This window comes from Malania oleifera, chromosome 10 (genome assembly GCF_029873635.1).
Source record: "Malania oleifera isolate guangnan ecotype guangnan chromosome 10, ASM2987363v1, whole genome shotgun sequence".
NCBI lineage: Eukaryota > Viridiplantae > Streptophyta > Magnoliopsida > Santalales > Ximeniaceae > Malania > Malania oleifera.
The window spans coordinates 9,137,590-9,158,052 of record NC_080426.1 but is presented as its reverse complement, the minus strand read 5'-3'; the positions used below and the strand labels follow the sequence as shown (position 1 = coordinate 9,158,052).

At 32.5% G+C, this 20,463-nt stretch overlaps 1 protein-coding gene across 2 annotated transcripts; it reads left to right on the top strand.

The window, feature by feature from the left end:
• The first annotated feature begins 5,318 nt into the window (after window positions 1–5,318).
• On the top strand, window positions 5,319–16,163 carry LOC131165326 (triosephosphate isomerase, cytosolic). 2 transcript variants are annotated; one of them, XM_058123004.1, is made up of 9 exons: window positions 5,319–5,655; window positions 6,447–6,522; window positions 6,806–6,929; window positions 7,722–7,806; window positions 7,947–8,079; window positions 9,537–9,631; window positions 13,735–13,813; window positions 15,734–15,816; window positions 15,921–16,163. In XM_058123004.1, exons 1-9 carry the CDS (start codon window positions 5,617–5,619, stop codon window positions 15,969–15,971), a joined length of 765 nt encoding a protein of 254 aa, XP_057978987.1. In that variant the 5' UTR covers window positions 5,319–5,616; the 3' UTR covers window positions 15,972–16,163. The 2 variants fall into 2 exon arrangements, with proteins under 2 accessions (XP_057978987.1, XP_057978986.1); XM_058123003.1 differs by having other exon boundaries at window positions 5,364–5,655; window positions 15,734–16,163.
• The last annotated feature ends 4,300 nt before the right edge of the window (window positions 16,164–20,463 follow it).

Below are 20,463 nucleotides of genomic sequence, written 5' to 3'. Positions count from 1 at the left end.
AGAATAAACAATTGGTTGCTCTCTACGAATCCCCTTCCTCAAGGATTCTTGATTTGGGAGATTATAACCATCATCCTTTGTGGTTTTGTTTAATTCCCTATAATCAATCACCATCCTGGCCTTGCCTCTAACATTTTTAGCATGATTCATAACCATAAACGTTGCACTCTTGTGCTGACTTTGGCTATGTCGAATAAGTCCTAATTTTAATAATTATGGAATTTGCTTATCAAATTCCTTTATCATGAATTTAGGATAAGTGATCCCTCTACTACGATAATTGTATCTAGATCCTTAAGAACAATGTCAGTCTCAAGCATAGCCTTCTGCCATAATGCTTGAAGATTATCTGACCAATAATCTGAAGGCATAGTCTTGGCTTCTTCAATCTGGCTATTACTGTTCTACTAATACTTAATATTTCTCCTTCAACCAAAATTTTCCATTCATCAAACTTCTCTTGATAAATTTTAATTTCCTCCTTCTCTTCTTTTTCTATCATTACTTGGCTTCTGCCACTCCTAATAGAAGACGAAGTAGGAATAAAATGGTTATCTAATATAATCCCTTCTGAAAATGCCATAAATGGTTGGTATCTCTTGAGGATTAAATTTCCTAAAAGAAAATCATCTGGTAACTCAAGAATTAAGCAAAGTATTTGCTCTTCAAATACTCTACCATTTAGAGTTACATGGGCATATTTTGTTATTTCTCCAATATGGAATAATGCACTGTTACTTGTTGTAACTTGAAGGTTTGCTGATTCCCAATTTACTTCGGGAAATCTAATCTGTGTATGCGACCAAGTACATTCAATATCTATAAGGGTTGTACATTCTATCCTATTGATAGAGATGTTTACAAATGCTGCCCATTCTTCAATTTTAGCACTCAAAATGGATGTTCTCATATACGCTAGTAATATATCCAATCATCCTCTGTCCTCACAAGCAGAAGTGGCATGATGTTTGCCTCCATCCTCCCCACTACAAGGAGTGCGACGCTGTCTCCAAGCATGAAAATTAATAAGAGAGAGAGAGAGAGAGAGAGAGAGAGAGAGAGAGAGAGCTTTTATGGAAATATTAAGAAAAAAATAAAATTATAAATAGGTGGGAAAAAAATTAAAAAAATGAAAGTCAATTGAGTATTTTAAACAAAAAAAACACAAAAAACACTATGTGTCCCAATGACTTATGAGTAACACCCACTCGGATTGCACACACTGTGTACAAAAAAAGGTAACATAACATTGTGTACAAAAAAAAAAGGGTAACATAATTGACTTTCTAAAAATCGGTTTTGAATAAAATTGACCACCCCCCGGCTGATATGTATGACGCTGCGCAGAGAAAGAGAAAACAAAAAGTAGTCAAAATTGACATTTGGAAAGTGAGGTTATGGCTACGTGACCTTACCCATCCGCTTCATTCCCGCACATGCCCCCTGCCCCTCCTGGAGGAGAACAAAAGAAGAATGAAAAGAAAGAAGAAGAAAATACGAATGGAAAGTGGGAGGATGAAGAATAATAAATAGGAGACGGGGTGGGGGGAGATGGGGCACGCGGGTAGCTAGGAGGGAGGGAGGGAGGGTAAGGAAACACAAGGGGGGGGGGGGGGTGACCAAACAAGTGCGTGGTTTTAGTTACATGCATGTTAAAATTGACTTTTGGAAAGTCAATTTTGACATACCAAATATTGGTTTTAACTTAAACTAATTTTACTTTCTATACAGTTACCTTGGGAAAGAGCAGCTGTTGGAGGCTGTTCAGAACCGTCTTTTGGAGAGTCGGTCTTGCCATTTTTTACTTTTTTTTTTTTTTTTTGTGCGCAAATTGGCAGGGTGTCAATCGCCTATCTAGTCAAATACATAACTGACTTTTGGAAAATTGGTTTTGTGTTTTGTGTATGTGTGTGTGTGTGTGTGTGTGTGTTTTTTTTTTAAGTACTCAGTCAACTTTCAAAAAATTGATTGAGTTCATTTTTTGTAAATTTTTTCCCACTCGTTTATATTTGTATTTTTCTTAATATTTACATAAAAAACTTGGGGCAGATATACACAGTTGATTGAGCCTCTCTTTCTCTGTTTCATTTTACCAAAACACTTATAAAACCAACATTTAATAAAAATTAAATAGGGAATAAATGGTCTGCATAGGAAAATCAATACTATTTATACTTTTATAAGAGATTAGGACAAGCAATGCTTATTATTTATTTACGTAATTATTTATTTATTTGTTAAATTTTAAAATTGAGAAAAATAATAAAAAATATGTAAAAATTCAAAAAAATCAGAAAAAAATTGGGGAGAATTAGGAAAATTATTTTGAAGGTCAGAGATAAAAAAAAAAAAAATTTAGACTATTTAGATCCAAAATAAATAAGTAAAATCTTTCAAATTCCCATAAAATTTTATAAAAATTTTGAAAATTTATAGAAAATATCTACAAAAATTTTGGAAAATAAAGGGATATTTTTAAAGATGATTTTGCTCATAATTTGATATTTTTCCAAATTTTTTCCTATGTGTGCTTCTATGATTTTGAAAAAAGGCAATGATGTATTTTAATACCTCACATGTATCAGCAATGAGGGAAAATTTATCTAACAAGATCCCCTCATTTGAAGGTCTTATTAGACATTCATAAATTACATTGAGATTTTTAATCTTCTATTATTTATTTATTTAATTATTTATTTTAAAAATTAGTTAATTTAAGATTATTAAATTCAATGTAGAGATAGTTCATAATTAATTAGGTACCGTTCATAGAATGGGTGTGTAGGGGGCGTGAATACCTTTCCCTCGCATAACTGTACACCCAATCTCGATTCTGGTAAAAGCAGACCGATACTACCGATTCCTTTGCCTAGATTTAGTTTAGTGACCAATCAAATGAGTAATAATTGTGCATTCTAACCGCACCAAGGAATATAGGTTAGAGGCGACTCCAAATAAAAAATTTTCAACATCATATTTATTCCCTCGTGGTCCTAAGACCCGCTCCAGGACATCGCGACAAAGTTGATTAGTTTATTAAATATATTATAAAAATTAAATTTATAAGTGGCTCGAACACCTAAGGACTAAGTCGGATCAATCAATTGACATAAGTATGACTACATAATTAAATTATTATTTAAAAAATTAAAAATTATGAAAAATAAATAAATAATACAAATAATTTAGGGAAAAATGCTTAAATAATTATAATGTCACAAAATATCTGATGTGTACATTTCATGAAAATTAAACGATTAAAAATATATTTAAAAAATAAGATATTGTTTTGAAAAATTGATTTGGATCAAATGGTTAGTCAAATTATTATTAACTTTTTAGGTTTGATTGAATACCAAATTTAATAACACAATATCTTGAATAAAATCACCTAAAGTAAAGTAAATTGTCTCAAACAATTGTTAACATCTCATTTTATAATTTTAATTTATAAATAATGGATTTTGAAATTTTAGTTTATCTTTTTCTAACACTATGTTCGATGAGTTATTTAAATTTAAAAATATTAAACTATATTCTATTTGTTTTATGATGTGTTTAGTCATTAAATTTGTATGAAAAATACATCTAATAAATATTTTTTAGTATTATAATCACTAGCTATTTTTTATGATTTATTAGTAATTTTTATTTGTGTATTTTTAAAAAAAAGTAATAATAGATTTTTTTTTTCTTCTGTTATGATGATGTCAATTGGTTGATCTAAAGTGGTTAGACTAAATAGATAAGTTAATTTAATAATCAATTTAGTCTTCGAGTTGGTTAATTGGTTTTCAAGACATTATGCTTATTTTTTTAATTTACTTTATTAAATACATGTCATCTTAAAAATATCATTTTATTATGATTAAAAATATATATTTTTTCATATATACATAATGGTTGACTAACGGTTAACTAATGGAAGATTTATTTTACAAATAAAATTAAATTCAGGAGATTATTTGGTAGATTTGAAAACACATGAAGTTGAGTATCATTTTTAATAAATTTAGAAGATATTGTTAGACTTTAGTCAATTTTTAGTCATAAATTTGTTTGTCATACACCTTTTAAACAAGGGTTGACAATGAAGGGCTACATGAGAATAATATATTGGGAATTTGTTTTTCACCTCATATCCCATAGGAGAATGAAGAAATGTACACTGAACTTAGAAGAAGAGGCAGAGAGTAAATAGAGGTGATAGAGAAATAGAAGGGTTCTTTTGACTTATAGTACTTTGCTATGGCTACCTTATTTAGTGAAAATTTCTAGACAAATCTAAAGCCCACCATGCAGATGATGTCCATTATGGTGATCATTTGGCTTGTAGTATAAAAAAATTTATATGAAAATGATATTCATGGGAATCTCATTCATAAAATAAGATGACAAAGTTATTAAAGTTTTTTTTATTTAGTCCGTATTGAAAGATTTTCGAATGTGCACATATGATTTCCATATCAATGTTTGGTTCACTATAAGAATTTTAACAGTTATTTTAAGAAGATGATGGATATATGCTTGATAATTTATTTAGATATAAAAAAAAATTATACTTTTAACTCAAAAATTTATTAAAACTGTATACTTAATTAAATATATTTTTAAAATTTCAACAATTATAAATGTAAAACACTTAATATTTAATAATTGGTTAAGTCAAATAATCGAGGGCAACATACTATCAAAATATTAACTATTATATTAATTTTTTATAAGGCAACATAATATTACTTTTATTTAATAAATTACATATATCAATTAAAATGTTAATTAACACAAGTATTTACACTATATATCTAACTAACATTACATATATTTCTAATTTAAAATAATAAATATCTATACTAATTAAAATTTTTAATGTAATTTTATTAATAATTTATTATTTTAAATGCAATAACAAAGTGATTATATTATAATGTACAGACATTATTGTTTAATAGTTAAAATAGTGGGTATAATTGAGTCTAAAAAAGTGCTATTCTCTATTTATTCATGGGAATTCGTAATATCAAATGTTATTATTCATTTAAATTTTATTCAATATCCTTATATTTTCTTATGATACTTTTGAATTAATTTTATAGAATGATAAAATTTTAAATTTATTTTGAACAAATTTTGCGTGGAAAATATCACGAATAAGTGGCGTAGACTGTGTGGTGTTCCGGTCCTCGAAAATATAAAAATGTAAATGGGGCCCAGTGGGGCCGCCCAATTTGCTAATCACCAACCACTTGTGAACCGCCGAGAATACTGTGAGTGAAAGCAGCTATCAAAACCTTGAGCTCGCAGCCGTGGAAATCTTCCATGCTTCATTACATTGACATAACTACCCCTAGTTCTATTCCCGGGAATATTCTCGCACAGAGATGACGCCCCTGTAAAGACAAAGGAAGAAGCAGTAATTTCAGCAACCGAGCCAAAACCAGGATGATCTCTAAAGATTTCGTTTCCCACGAAGACCACAACAAGTCCATAAATACCCTCTGGCTCCCGGCACGAGCTTGTCAAAACCAAGACCAAGCCCGGCCAAAACAGACCAAACCATAAAACTTCTCTCAAACTCTCTCTGGCTGTTTGTTTACTTCTCGATCTTTCTCGGAGATGGCCAGGAAGTTCTTCGTCGGCGGCAACTGGAAATGCGTAAGTCTCCGTAAATCACCATTGTTTATTGGATCTGTAAGATCTACTCGCATCTGGTCGGTTAATAAGTACTCTTCCGTTTTTTTTTTTTTTGTTTATTTTGGAGTTTTCGTCCTTCTGTAAGCTTTGTTTTTGGAGCATTTTCTTCTTCGACGGGCCTCAAATCTCGATCCTGGTGTATTATTATGTAAACCCCCGTTTGTTTGTCGGGAAGACTCAAGAACGTTACGAGGGAAAGCGATTTGAAGTTTTTTTTTTTTTTTTTTAATATTTAAAAGAAAATAAAGAGTTTTGAAGGTTGATTAATCTACTGATAGTTATTTAGAAAATGAAAAGCTGATGTATTTTTTTTCCGGCAATATTATTTGTTCATTATTTTAAATTAATTAATTTTATGGAATATGTCTTGATCAAGTTCGAAGAGTGTCTTGCACGGATCGCATGTTTTGATTGATGGCATCAACATTGCAAGACTTTCCTGAAACTCTTACTATTTATTTAGCTTTCTCCGTATTAATTTTATTTTTCTCTCGAGCCAAAATGACTACAATTTTTGGTTTACAAGGCAGAAAAGCACCCCAGAAATTGCTAATAAATGATGCTTAAATTAATTTATGGTCTGATATTGGAAATTTGCTATTGCTTTTGTGAGCATGGAACTGAATTGTATTGGGCCTTGTCCATGTCCACAAAACTCCAAATGCAAGGCCCCAATCACATTTTTGTAGACACACAATCGTGCTTTGAAAATTTGCCTTGTTTTCTGGTCTGATTTGAACAAATGTATGCAGAATGGAACCTCTGAAGAAGTGAAGAAGATTGTCTCAACTCTGAATGCAGCTGAAGTGCCCCCTGAAGACACAGTGGGTGAGAAAATATCACTAAACGTTTCAACAACTTTGTTGCTTTGATGCACCAAATTATTCCCCACAGAGAGCTTCAATAGTTTGTAATTGAATTGTTATATGCGAGTTGATCCATTTTGTTAATTTCCCAGAACAAAGAGCTCTTTAAGCTTTTTAGCCAAGAAAAGTTTTTCCTTATTACAAGTTTACCATCTTATTTAGCCTTGCACTGTTTCTTAGAAAGTGAGTGTCATTAGCATTGGTATATGTATATGAGACGTGCTTGAAGCTTGTTCTTTTTGCAGAGGTTGTGGTAAGCCCTCCTTTTGTGTTTCTTGCGGTGGTAAAAAGTATGTTGAGGCCCGATTTTCAGGTTGCAGCACAAAATTGTTGGGTTAAGAAAGGTGGTGCTTTTACTGGCGAGATTAGGTATGTCTCAATGTACTGTTACTTATCTATATTTAATTGTTTAGGGAGTTATTGTCTCTGCAAGTCCTAATAGTCCATATCACAAATTTTGAGGAGGATGCCATTGTCTTGCCTAGGGTTGCAGTTTGAGTCAAGTTGATCTAGTGGGATACTTGAATTCTACTCAACTCTGAAATTGACTCAAACTCAATCAATTTGATTCTTGTTGAACTTTAACTTTGCTTGACCATGAGTTCTTGAAATTGGAGCGCAGTTCAATTTAGTTTCAATTATATTATAAATTAATTAGATATTTATAAACATAAGCTCAATTAAGCTTGTTTGGGCATGTGAGTTGTAATGTGAAATTTGAATTCAACTCATGAAGCTATTTGAGCAGATTGAGCTAGACTCAAATTCGAATAGAATTGAGCTGACTCAAGCTACTTTGTGAGTTGCGCCCAAGTAATTTATGAGTCTGCTTGCACCAATAGCCATGCTCAAGTGGCATCAGTTTTTGTTTCCGAATAAATATGCTGCTATGTGGCTCTGTATTTTAAGCTTAGTTGGTCAACCATTAAATAGAACATAGAAGGCACTTGGCCGTTGTTTATTCACGAAAGAGTTAAGGGTAACTTCTGTGAGTGTAGCACATGAATAACTTTTTTGGATGTAATTTTTATAGTTTGAAGCTTCTTTGTATTGATCCTTCTACTTTCTCAACTTAAGTCTTACCCAACTTAATGTTTCTTGTGTCGTGTAGTTAAGACTTTTCTGTGAAAAAATTGAAAATAATATCTTTTACATGTGCAGTGCAGAGATGCTTGTTGATTTAAATATTCCATGGGTCATTCTTGGTCATTCTGAAAGAAGGTCTTTGTTAAATGAATCAAATGAGGTAATCTGTGTTATGGTAATACCGTAATACCAATTGATTTTTCAATTACCATCTGATACTGCTGCTTGAATGCTGAATGTTTGCCCACTAATTTGATATCCACAATGTAGTAACTTCCTGTTTCAACACATTTTATTTAGCTTGTTGGAGACAAGGTTGCATATGCACTTTCTAAAGGTTTAAAGGTGATAGCTTGTATTGGTGAGACTCTTGAGCAGCGGGAATCAGGATCTACCATGGATGTTGTTGCTGCACAAACTAAAGCAATCGCAGGTACATATTCCTGTGCGATTTAGGAACCAGCTTGTGTTGGGTTAGGCCCAGGGCTTCCTGTAGTTGTTTTGTAAGTTCTCTATCTGCATTGTAGAGAAATTTCCTTGTGGTGGACCTGTATCATTTTTCCTGTGATTGAACTCTTATTGGTTGTTTCTTTATTACGTTCTTGAAGTGCCCTTGTTGTGGCCCTCATTTATTTTTTCTTATTGTCAGGCTCTATTCATTGTTTTTATTAATTCTCCTTTATTTATCCTTTTTATTTTTATTTGTAAATATTCTTTTGCCACCTATATTTGAGTTTAAATCAAGTGAACCCCCTGAAAAGGCCCTCCTGTTTCTTTTTCAGCCCCAAAGGTAGAGGGATCAACCCATTTTTCCCCTATTTGTACCAGCATTAATAGTTAAAACATGTCCAAGGCTATGAATACTGATTTACTGAACCAGAAAAACCCTGTCGACACCAAGAATCAACTAGGCCAAGTTCCACAGCTCTTTGCAAACCCTCTCAGATTCTTCCTTTGTAGGAAACAGCTGTTTATCTGTAACTTTATCCCTTCTGAAGGTTGTCAATGGCTAAAATCCTCTCCTGTGCTGCTTCTGATGCAAAAAAAGAACCAGGCTTTTGTAGGGCCACCAGATATCCAAATAGTTTTTCAAAGGAAATTAATGTGATCATTTCCCATGTTCTCTCTACTAATATCTTGATGACAATAGCTAACTGTTAATCTCCTTTCCCTGGACAGCTCCCAGCTAATCCCATTTTCTCTCTCCAATCCAGTGGCAGGCCCAGAAACAGGAATTTTTGTAACAAACGCAATACTATTGTCTGCTAAATAAATAAAGGCTCAAACTGTAAGGCTAAAACTCTTGAGGAATGAAATCCTAAAATAAATAAAAATATCCTGAAATGATGGAAGCTGAAACTGTAATCCTAAAGTCCCTGCTCTCTAAAGTGTGAAACCCTAGAAAAACATAAAGTTATCATAAAATGATGAAAAATGGAAAGCTGAAACTGTAACAAGAAATCCCCCTAAATACACGTAACACATACACAGATTCTCAGTTTTATCAAGAGATTAAAAAGTAGCTGAAATTATGTAAGAGAATGCACAAGATTTATTAGTTTCAGTTTTGGAAGTTATTGCCACCTTTGTCTGATTTGGGTCTTTTTGGATCATAATTTGTTGTGGCTGGTCTTTTTTCCTTATTAAACTTTTATCAAAGCCTTGGTTAGCAAGTCAAAAAAAATATTTGAGAACTCAGATATGCCTCTTAAAGCCAACAACTTGTGCATATATGTTTGTTAATAGTTCATGCTTGCAATGAGTATCTGTCTATGCAAAGAATGTTATTGAATGCTTTTTTATGCTTTATGCACTAACTACATTTTAATATGCTCTTCTAGGATTGAATTTATATTCTTTGTTTTATTTTGCATCTATTTTCTGTTGCAGACCGAGTGTCAGATTGGACTCGTGTAGTTTTAGCCTATGAGCCTGTGTGGGCTATTGGGACAGGGAAGGTTGCAACTCCTGCTCAGGCTCAGGAAGTAAGTCATGGATCCTTCTTCATTTAAATTAGCACTTCTGGTATCTGTTTTTTTGGTTCTTTTTGTTATTTGTTTGCTTGATTTATTTAAACTATTAGATTCAGGAAGAACTAGCAGGTGTTTCTGTGGTTTTTTTAAATGTAGGGTCTATGATTGCCCCATGTGATAAAAAAATTTCCCATCCCTAACAGAATGGCTATTATTGAGAAAATTTATTGCCATGGAGAGGGAAAAAAGAAGTAAATGAATTAATGAATTCTTTCCTTATCTGTGCACCCCTAAACTGATTGCATTAAAGAAAGATAAAATTTTCAAAAACTATCAATTTCCTACAAAATTTACGAAACTATGAATTTTGTACAAAATTTACAAATTATTTTACAGTAAACCAGAATTTAATTTTTTTCATAAAAGTCATTAAATTCTAAAAATGCAATAACATGAAGTCACAAAGTGGAAAGAAATCATGACAAAACGAGCGATGCATTAATAAAAATTACAACTTGAAATTGACATTAGTATGTTAAATAAAAAAGTGATGAAAACAAGTGATGTGTTAGCTTTGGTGCAATCCCAAGAGAGGGGGTGAATTGGAGATTTAAAAATTTCTTTCTAAGTTAAACTAATCTAACAACAATATAACGCAACCTAAGAGCAGTCTAAGTATATATGAAATTGCAGATATGATATATTAAAAAATTCTCAGTACATGCACCACAATTTTAGTATATCTCAACTAGATACAATGACGTGTCAATAAGATATGCAGTATATTCAGTAGACAAATTTAAATCAAGCACAAAGTAGAATATAATGTAGGAAATGTAAAAATGACACCGAATATGTTATCGGGGTTCGATCAATCTTGCCTACATCCTTGCCTTTGCTTACAAGCACAAGGATTATACTAAAACTTACTTAACGGGTGAAACAACACTTAATACAACTAGGTCAATTAGCATAAGTCTGATCTCAACCTTTACAACCAGGTCAAATTAACTCCAGGTTGACCTCAATTTTTTACAACCAATCATTCCGGGCTGGATTACCGCCCCTTAGGTCACGCTTGTAATACAACAGATTTACAATGAAAATGACGTACAAACTATATGCTTCTTAATCAAACATATATGCACAAATATAATCAACACGCTATCAAATGATATTGATAAGATAAGCTCAATGTAGTCTTAGTGTCTACTCTCAAAGATTTATGCAAATATTGCAATCAGTACGTGAGAGTGTAGGTGGTAGGATTTTTGTGTCAAAATAATAGTCTCAATCACAATGCAGTAACAAAGATCACAAGTACACTTCAAATATATCAATAAATAATTTTCTCATAATAAACCACACGAGATATTTAAAAATGGTTTGTAAAAATTATTTGATCTTTGTGTCAAGATGATAATATCAATCAAAAGATATAGCAACAAAAATCTTTACAACACAAGCATATATCCCAAAAGTGTTTTTTCTCAAAATATGCACAGGGGATAGTTGAAAACAGTTTGTAAAAAAATTATTTCACAAAAAAAAAGTAATACGAACTCTTGAGTATTGCAATGATGATGCAAAACTCACAAGCTCTACGAAGTTTTCCTATGAAAGACTTATTAATGAAGTCTCCTAGAAAAACTCAAGCTTATTCTCGGATAAAAATATATCTCAATCAACTAGAATTAACAAGTGTAAGCTTAACTAAAAACTCACAATAACACTCTTACTTAGTAAGGTTTGCAATGAGGATGAGTAAGAATGAAGGAATGAAACTTGAATGTGAGAAATAGAGTTTTTAAAAATTAGAAAAAATTTGCTAATTGTTTTTGCTAATCTTCCACCAATATTTGCAAATGAGGGGGTATATATAGAATTCCCCAGAATTATAACCGTTTAGGATATATTAGTCATTTTAGAAAAAGTTTAAGTGAGATTAATAAAAATAACAACGTTTTTAATTTCGGTAAAATTCGCTAACCTGAGAGCACCGGTCGACCGTATTTAAGGTTCGATTGACCGAGTGTCTGGGTTCGGTCGACCGGGAGTATTTTAAACTAGAAAGATGGTCGACTGTACTTGAGGGTTCCAAAGACGATTTTCCAAATCCGCGCGGTTCGGTCGATTGGATCGTTTTGAATTAGGAGGTTTGGTCCACCGGGCAGTTGGGGTTTCTCCCGAAGATGTTCGGTCGACTAGAATGTTGGAGTTCATTTTCTGGTTGGTCAATTGAAGGGTCAACTTTTGACCCCAGGAAGGTTCGGTCGATCAAGCTATATAAACTTAGTTAGGTTCAGTCGACCGTATTGTGGTCAAACTGTTGACCACTGACCAGTTCAATCGAACAAGATGAATAAACTTGGTTGGGTTTGGTCGACCGAACATGCCTATTTTGGGCATTTTGGTCATTTTCTCTTTATAATGTTGTTCCTATTCATATGACGATTATTTTCAAGATTATGAGGGATTTTTTTATGTAATATTTAGGGTCCTAAAGACAATCTATGTTCTTTGTGAGATAACCCCAAAAATTTGGCGTTGGTCGACTGAAGGGGATCCCTAAGGTCATTCAATAATCCTTTGAGCTTATCTACCCTATCATGCATGTAATGCATTGATTATTTCAGACCATTTCCTATTTACTATTACAGACCCGAGTAAAAATCAATTAAATTACAACAAATAAATGTTCTGAGTCTATCTTCTTCAAGTCAATGTGCGTGCACCATATGATACTTCCAATTGATCTTGTACACAAACTCATCAACCATTAAATACTTATTATCAAAACCGGGTATGACCCATAGGGTCAACATGATGTATTAATATTTTTTTTTGATAAATACTAAATCTGTTAACAGTGTTAGAAGGGATGAACCGGTATGCATATCAAATATACAAAAAGGTGCAGAGCTGATTAGTAAAATTGAATGTAAATAAAAGATCAAGGCTAAAAAATTTGTATTTGGTGGACTACTAGTCCTTTTTTGTGCTCTTCTTTCTTGATAAAATTTAATTTAGGAATAAGAATATAAAAGTTATTTTTTAATTTGTGTAATAAATGATTCACAACTCATCAATGCAATCATGTTAATAATGTAACTGTATTTTTAAGTGGAACCAAGATTTTAGTTTAAGTGAATGGCATTATTGTAACTACAGAGAGTGGTAAGGGTTAAACAGTACGTAGAGTTTTTGGTTTTAGTGCAATTTTGTTTTCAAAAAGTTAGTAAAGTGGGATTGCAGATAGGTTTCATGAGCTGGATTGTCCTTTAGATCTGTCAAAACTTGATCTGTACAATGATATCTACCCCACTCTATGGCTCAAGTTGGGCTGCCGGTGGCGAAAGCTATCTAGGGAACTTGAACTAATGCAAACTTGATCCTGATTTTTTCATCTGTAAATATGTTTTTGAGTATGAATCTTTTGGATACATTATGGAATATGAATTTGTAAGGTCATTGCCTGGAAGTTCTCTGGTGCTGTTTGGAATGACCAGTGGCTATTTTTATGTAAGAACAACCTGAATCTGTGACATATAGGCAATGTGAGGTTCCAAGGTGAGTGGGTAATTTTATGTTAAAAAGTAAGAATAGCTTGAATCTGTGACAATGTGAGGTTCCAAGGTGGATATGAGCTAGAGATGTTTTTAATAGAGGTTCATTATTTTGCTCTAATGCCGCCATTTGAAATAATGAATGCATTTAAGGATTCTGTATTAACTGTTGGTATGTTTTTTTTGTGAGCTGGTAAATTATTGTGACAAGCCCTCGATCAAACTGTCATTTTATAACTTCACTTTTATGGAAATTCAGTTTACACAATAGAGTTCCTTACCTTTTGGATCAATTCCTTCTGGGTACATACTCTAGTTATTTTTTTGGGGGGTTCTCGTGTTACTTCTGTAGCTGCTTTTAGTTGATGTCTGCTCTTCAAAACTTACAATTTGTACTTTATCTCGTCTTTTATGATTGGAATTTTTTTCTTATACAAAAATGATACCAAAATTAAGATTTTTGATGAGAATGCTAAGAGTTCCTGTCATGTCAGTTTGCTCTGAAATTTCATATTTCAAACTTATTACCATTAATAATCTATATTACAGGTACATTCAGAACTGAGGAAGTGGCTTCACACAAACACTAGTACTCATGTTGCTGAAACAACTCGGATTATCTACGGAGGTATCTTTATATTCAGATATTTGACGCTGCACCTTTTTACCCTGTGACATTCAATTTTTACGCTAATTGAGAAGAAAAATGATAATGAATATGCTGGCTTATGAATCTTTCATTCCCTTTTTCTTTTGATTTCTTTGTTCTCTAGCCTTATCTTGGTTGGATTAAGAATTTTGTGTTGTAAAATACACACGCAGCGGAAGATCTTACACCAAGTGAACCACCAATTCTCAAACAACACCAATTTATAGATGGACAATAACAATTAATAACACAAGAATGAAAGCAAATGACATTCAATATTCACTACAATGTGAAACGAACCACAATACACAAGTTTTACAATGATCTTCTCACAGCAAATACACTCAGAAATACAGTATATAAAAGTTACTCGGAGGTTTTCCTCCAAATGCCCAACCACCATAATGTCCAAATTCAAATTTCAAAAATCTGCCCACAGCCCAGAACTGCTCGTCGACGAGAACAGGGGTTCGTCGACAAGACCAAGAAGACCACTCGTCGACGATTCTGACCACTCGTCGATGAGCGTTTAAAATAGTTCTCGGTATCTCAGAATTTCTGAACTTTTGGGCCTCTCGGGATCTCCTTGTCGACGAGGACAAGGGACTCGTCGACGAGTCCCTGCTGTGCAGCCCCTCCATGTTCTTCTTCCTTTCCTTATTTATGAAACTTCAGAGTATAAGAGCCACCATAAACAACATTTTGTTGGAGGAAAGGAAAGGAAAAGAAAACAAGAAGGAAATATATTTTCCATTATATTTTCTCTCTATATTAAATGCATTAAAATTGAAGATTTATTTTAACATGGCTACGAATTAAGAAAAAATAAATGTTAATCATGTGTAAATTTATTTCCTTCCTTACTTTCCTTGATAACCAAACATAAAAAAAATGGACTCCATATTTTAAAAAAAATGGACTCCATATTTTTCTTTCTTTTCCCTCATATTTACCAAGTTCCAAACAGATCCTTACAGAAAAATGTTCATTCACTGGAAAAAATAAAGCCAAGTGGAAGATAATTCCTAAGAAATGAAGAAGATAACTCATGTATTATCCATAAAAGCTTTACAAAATGCAACACTAGATAAAATAAACCATTTGTGCACTGTTTTTTTTTTATTCTGATGTTTAAAAAATGCCACACATTTGGTGATAAAATTTTGGAATTCTGAGTGCATCTAAGAAGCTTGAGTTTGATGCTCTAATGATCTGCCGTCCATCTTGCACTAGCCCGGATTTAGAGCAAAATATATGATATAATCTGAAGAGAACACATTCATATTTCAGAGACCAGAGACTTTAATGTCAGGGGACCAGATACATCAGATTTAGCAAGGGTGCATGAGTTCAGCCTGAATGGATGAGCTCCACTTGTGAAACAAGTTCAGGTTGCTCCCATTTCGGGTAGAACAGGTGCTTGGTCCAATTTTGTGGCTCTTTTTTATCGCTACCTGAACAGTCACTTTCCATCATGATAATATATATATATATATATGTGTGTGTGTGTGTGTGTGTGTGTGTGTGTGTGTGTGTTATGTATATATAATTTTTTTTCACTTTCACTGATACCAAAATAGTTAGCTCGTCTCAAGCTATGATTTCTACTACCATATAAAGTGTTTATTTGATTGAGACCCTATTTTGCAAAGCACCTTCCTGCGATTGGCTGTGTGAATTGGAAGTTCACCCAACCCTTGGTTGACATTGTGATATACACAAAATTTCCTGCGATTGGCTGATTTATCTTCTATATGCATATTATTATATATTGTAGTACTGTTGTTCATGATTTTGTTTTATTGCATGTTTTCTTAGTCAGTCATTGAAGAGTTTTTCAAGGTTTGCCCTTCATGTTTGCTTTCATATTTCATTGCCTATGTTGCATTGCTTCTCCAGGCTCTGTGAATGGAGGGAACTGTAAGGAATTGGCAGGGCAGCCTGATGTAGATGGGTTTTTGGTTGGTGGAGCTTCTCTGAAGGTACTTGTGATGCTGTTGGCTTATGGTTTTGTTTTCTGTTATCATGGTTCAACAGTCCAGAACCTGATGGCCCCCTCCAACCCGCATTTTTCTCTCTTTTACAGCCAGAGTTTATTGACATTATCAAGTCGGCCACAGTGAAGAAAAGTGCCTAATTAAGCTCGGTCAGCGGCAGGTATTATTATTGTTATTATGGGTTGGTGAGATTTTTCTATTGCTTCTGTGCGGGAGGTACGGAACCAACTAATCGGCTTCCTCGAACATGCTATTTTAAGGGATCAAGGCCAACAACTTGTTTTATTTTTGTGTGGGAAATAAATATGATGAGCTACTCCTGTCTTTCTTTACGTATATTGCCTTCTGCTTTCTGATTTTTGTTTATGGCAAAAGAGGTTAATACATTGATGGGGTAAAAAATTATACGAAGATAGCCTTCGGACGGCGGGAGTAGCCATGTACACCGTACTCGGGTGACCCACTTAACCCATCCAAACCTGGGTCCCCGATGGGTTTGATGAGGACAGACCCGACCTTTTTCTGGGCGGGTCAGGAAAAACAGCTGCCCATGCAACAACTGCCCTAATAAATGAATTTACCCAGTATTACTGGGCTCTTAATTAATAAATATGAAATTAAATGAGGAACAACTGATGTGCAAACAGGATTCTAATTAGGATGATGCATGGGAATTTCATTCATTTTTAAGCATATGCAAGTTCTCTGCAGTTTAGCTTTAGTCTACCTATTGGTATAGCTGACACACATTCTCAGTATAAAGCTGCACAAATGAATCATTTTTCTTTGAAACCATTTGGACCTTCCGGCCCTCTTCCTTCTCGCCAGAATCCGTGAGATTTTCAAGGTACTTTAATTGTGCTTTGTTTTTTTTGTTTTTAATTTTAAAGCATTATGAAAAGCCGGAATTTATTTTAATTTTGTAATAATTGTAAGAAAAAAGAAAAAAAAACAGTAAAAAAATGTTGGTATTTTTTATTTGTAATTGTTTTATTTTTTATTTTAAAAAATTTCGAACAGTTACAGAAATGCCATCTTAATTTTTTACTGTTACAATATGGGCAGGAAATTTACAAAACCATTTTTTATTGTTTTTTAAACTACTGAATCTTATGTGATTTTTAAAAATTGGAAAATAATGTATGATTTTGTAATTATTTAGAAAATTGTAAATAAAAAAATGAAAATTATTTTAACAATTAATTTATTTTTTTGTTTTTGTTTTTATTACTTGGATAACTAAGAATAAGTTAGCTTCTTATTATTTTATGAGAATTAAAAATAGAAAATAAAAGCTGCTTTTCATGATTAAATGGGTCCTATGTTATATCCTCAATTTCTTAGGTATTTTTCCTAAAAGCCTGCATTTTGAGGGATTGGTCACAAGGAGGAAGCCTTGCTTGGTAATCAGAACGGTGGGTGAACTATTTGGCCATGCCAGTTTATAGTGAGTTCCACCAGGCAAATGATTCCCTGGCGAACCAAGATTGGCAGCCTCTGTATGCGTTACTCCTTCTGGAACAAGCCTATTTGGAGAAATTTTCATGTGGATGTTAGGAGATCAAATATGTTTCTCTCTCCAAATATAATTAAAAAATAAAAAGAAATAAAGAAAAAGAGAAGGTAAGCGCGTTCTACGTGAATATAATAATCATTACCATGTGCAGCAGTGCCCCTTTTATTTTTTTTTCCTATTGTCTTTAGTTGAATTTGGGAAAATTTCAGAGAAAGAAAAATAAAATTTAGAGGGATTTATTTTTTCTTATTTGGATATCAAAGAAAGTATGGAAGAAAATTAAAATAGTGTATAAAATCAGTGAACAAAAATATGATTTTTGGTACTATTTACATTTGATTTTTTTTAAAAAAAATTTATCACTTTAAAATTGTTATTTAAAGTAATATTTGTTATAGAGAAAAAATATAGTAAAAAATTAGTTAGTTTTTTTTTTTTAATAATTTTTTTTTAAAATTTAAAATTTTGATCAAGATATTAATGCGTTGTTTGGAACTTGGAAAAGGAAGAACAATATAAAAGAATTTATATTTTCATATTTGGTTATTGAAAATAAAAAATATAATAAAATTATGATTTTGCATGCTATTAATATTTTATTTATTTTTAAAATTTTTTAAATCATATTAACATAAATTTTTATTTTTATTAGTACTTGAGATAGGGGGAAAAGATAATATAGTGAAAAAGAGTTTTTTTTTTTTTTTTCCTGTTTTTTTTAATAAAAAAATTTAATTCAAATGGACCCTTATTAATCTGAAAATTAAGAATGGGGTTGGTCTGAGTGCAGAGTTTTCTCCGGCTCTGGGTTGTTAATTTTCCACGTAGGCTAACCCCTAGAGAGTCCGCGTCCCAACCTAACTTGGCTATTGCATTAAAGAATGTTGGGTTGGTTTTGATCCCCCACTTTTAAAAACATGAATTAGTTTATTTTCATTGTGGATTTCTAACATGGAACCCATAATATTTAAAGTAAGGTCAGCCATAGAGAGAGAGAAGTTGATGACTAAAAAAATTTAATGGGCTCCACGTGGGACCCTTCCTCTGCCCTAGTATGGAGGGAGGATGGAAAAAAAAAAGTAGCGAAAATGGTTTTGGTGGCACCCATTTTAAAAATATTTTAGTAGAATCCATTGGGGGGTTTTAAATTTTTTCCTATAAAAGAAAAAAAAAAGAGTTTAAAAAATAATTAAAAAATCTAGTGACATCGGATGTAGAGAGAAAGAGAGGAGAGAGAAGTTTGAAAAATAAATAAATAAATAAATTTAGGATAAAAAATACTAAGACATTTGATGAAAAAACAATATTCTTTTATGATATTTGAAAATTTTCAAGTATCTTGAAATTTCAAGTATTTTGAAAACAATAAAATTTTTAAGGAAAAATTTATTTCTAAAATGAATTCGTTTATTTTCATTGTGGACTTCCAACATGGAATCCATATATAGCTTTCACTTTGGTTTAACAATTATATCCCCCTCCACAACAATCCATTCCTATCCTCTTTATTTTTTTTTTATAATACAGACTATGTATTGCGTGTCAAATGAAAACAAAAATAGACTATCAATACTATGTTATAAAAGGAGGATTGTTCTCTTTCAAAAAGAAGAAAAATACTAACCGTGTCTTATTTCCTTTCTTTTGTAGTCTCATATTACTAATATAATATGATGTTGATAAAGAACACTTTTTTTTTATCTCATTTCTTTTATATTTTCTTTTTATTTAACTATTTATTTTCTTTCTTGCGGATTCTTCCTTTCTTCGTGAAGTGTTTCAATTTTTTTGAAAGTTAATTTTTTTGTTAAAATAATATGGAAACCTGGATTTTATGGAGCGGAAGATCTCAAATTTATTATATTAGAGTACTAAATAACCTTATCACAACAATATCTCAAATATCAAGTTAAATACATCCTTAAAGATTCAAATATATGCAAAAAAAAAAATAACAAATTTAATATTTAACCTAAACCGCTCTTTTTAATCCCAATCATGCTTTCACTGCGCTACTCCGATTTAGGCTACGTTCCTCAAGATATCTGAAATGTTTGATAAAAATTAGGATGAGACACCTCTCAATAAGTAAGGACGAGATTATCATTAGTGTGTGACTAGAATGAGTTTCAGTGTAAAAATAATTTAATCAAAATTTTATTTTAATAAAACTCTATTTGTAATATGTTAATCACATCTATACATAAACATTCGTACCTTGTCTCAATATATCATTTATGCATATTAAGGGCTATAATCACATAAATACCTAAATATGTATAAAAGACTCCTTTTTGACCGATATACGTCATACTTAACCCCCATGACCGGATTGTGCGATTTGAAAATTGGACTTAGTTTGGTTGGCCGATCAAGGCTAAATCAAAACATTATGTCTGTAAGTGTGATTTGCCTCACATCATGGTCTGAAAACGGGTGTGTACTCCCCTACTCTGGCCAAATCCACTATCTACTGCCAACATTTCCACAACAGTATGACTGCACTAATACCCATCTGTAACTACAGTATCAAGCATCCATCACATTCGGTGTTGACCCGATGGGTCATTCCCAGTTTTGATAAGGATAAATACTCTGGTATTTAATGGTTGCCAAGTTTGTGTGCATGTTCTTATTGGTAAGTTTATATAATGACATACGACAACCGGAAGAAAAGTGAAGACCCAACATATTTATTGTTGTATTTTTTTTTATTGGGTCTGTAATTTTAATTAAGAAAATGTTTATAATAATCTGTATATCATGCATGTAGGACTATAAGCTTAAGACCTTAAAGAGACCTTAGGTCGATCGACGCCGGATTTTTTCTGTAGGATAGAAAGACCCTAGGTCCTAACACTTGCACGTAAGAAAGTCTCCAATATCACTTATAATATTTGGGGAATTAATTGAAGTGAAAATGAACTTAATAGGCATAAAATGAGAGAGGTCGGGTGACCGAACTCCTAGAGTTCAAAACTCCTCGGGCGCCCGAATTGCTGGAAAGTCAGCAATTTGACCAGCCTTCGGGCAACCGAACCTAAAATGACCATATCGCTTTTGGGCGACCGAATCCTCTGAAAGGGACCCTTCACCAACTTGAGCTGCCGAGGAAA

What these genes read in the sequence shown, in the direction of transcription:
- LOC131165326 (XM_058123003.1), top strand. Translation starts at nt 5,617, where the DNA reads ATGGCCAGGAAGTTCTTCGTCGGCGGCAACTGGAAATGC. An exon ending in GCTTTTACTGGCGAGATTAG is followed by an intron (nt 6,930 to 7,721) that starts GTATGTCTCAAT and finishes TTACATGTGCAG; the next exon opens with TGCAGAGATGCTTGTTGATT. An exon ending in AACTCGGATTATCTACGGAG is followed by an intron (nt 13,814 to 15,733) that starts GTATCTTTATAT and finishes TTGCTTCTCCAG; the next exon opens with GCTCTGTGAATGGAGGGAAC.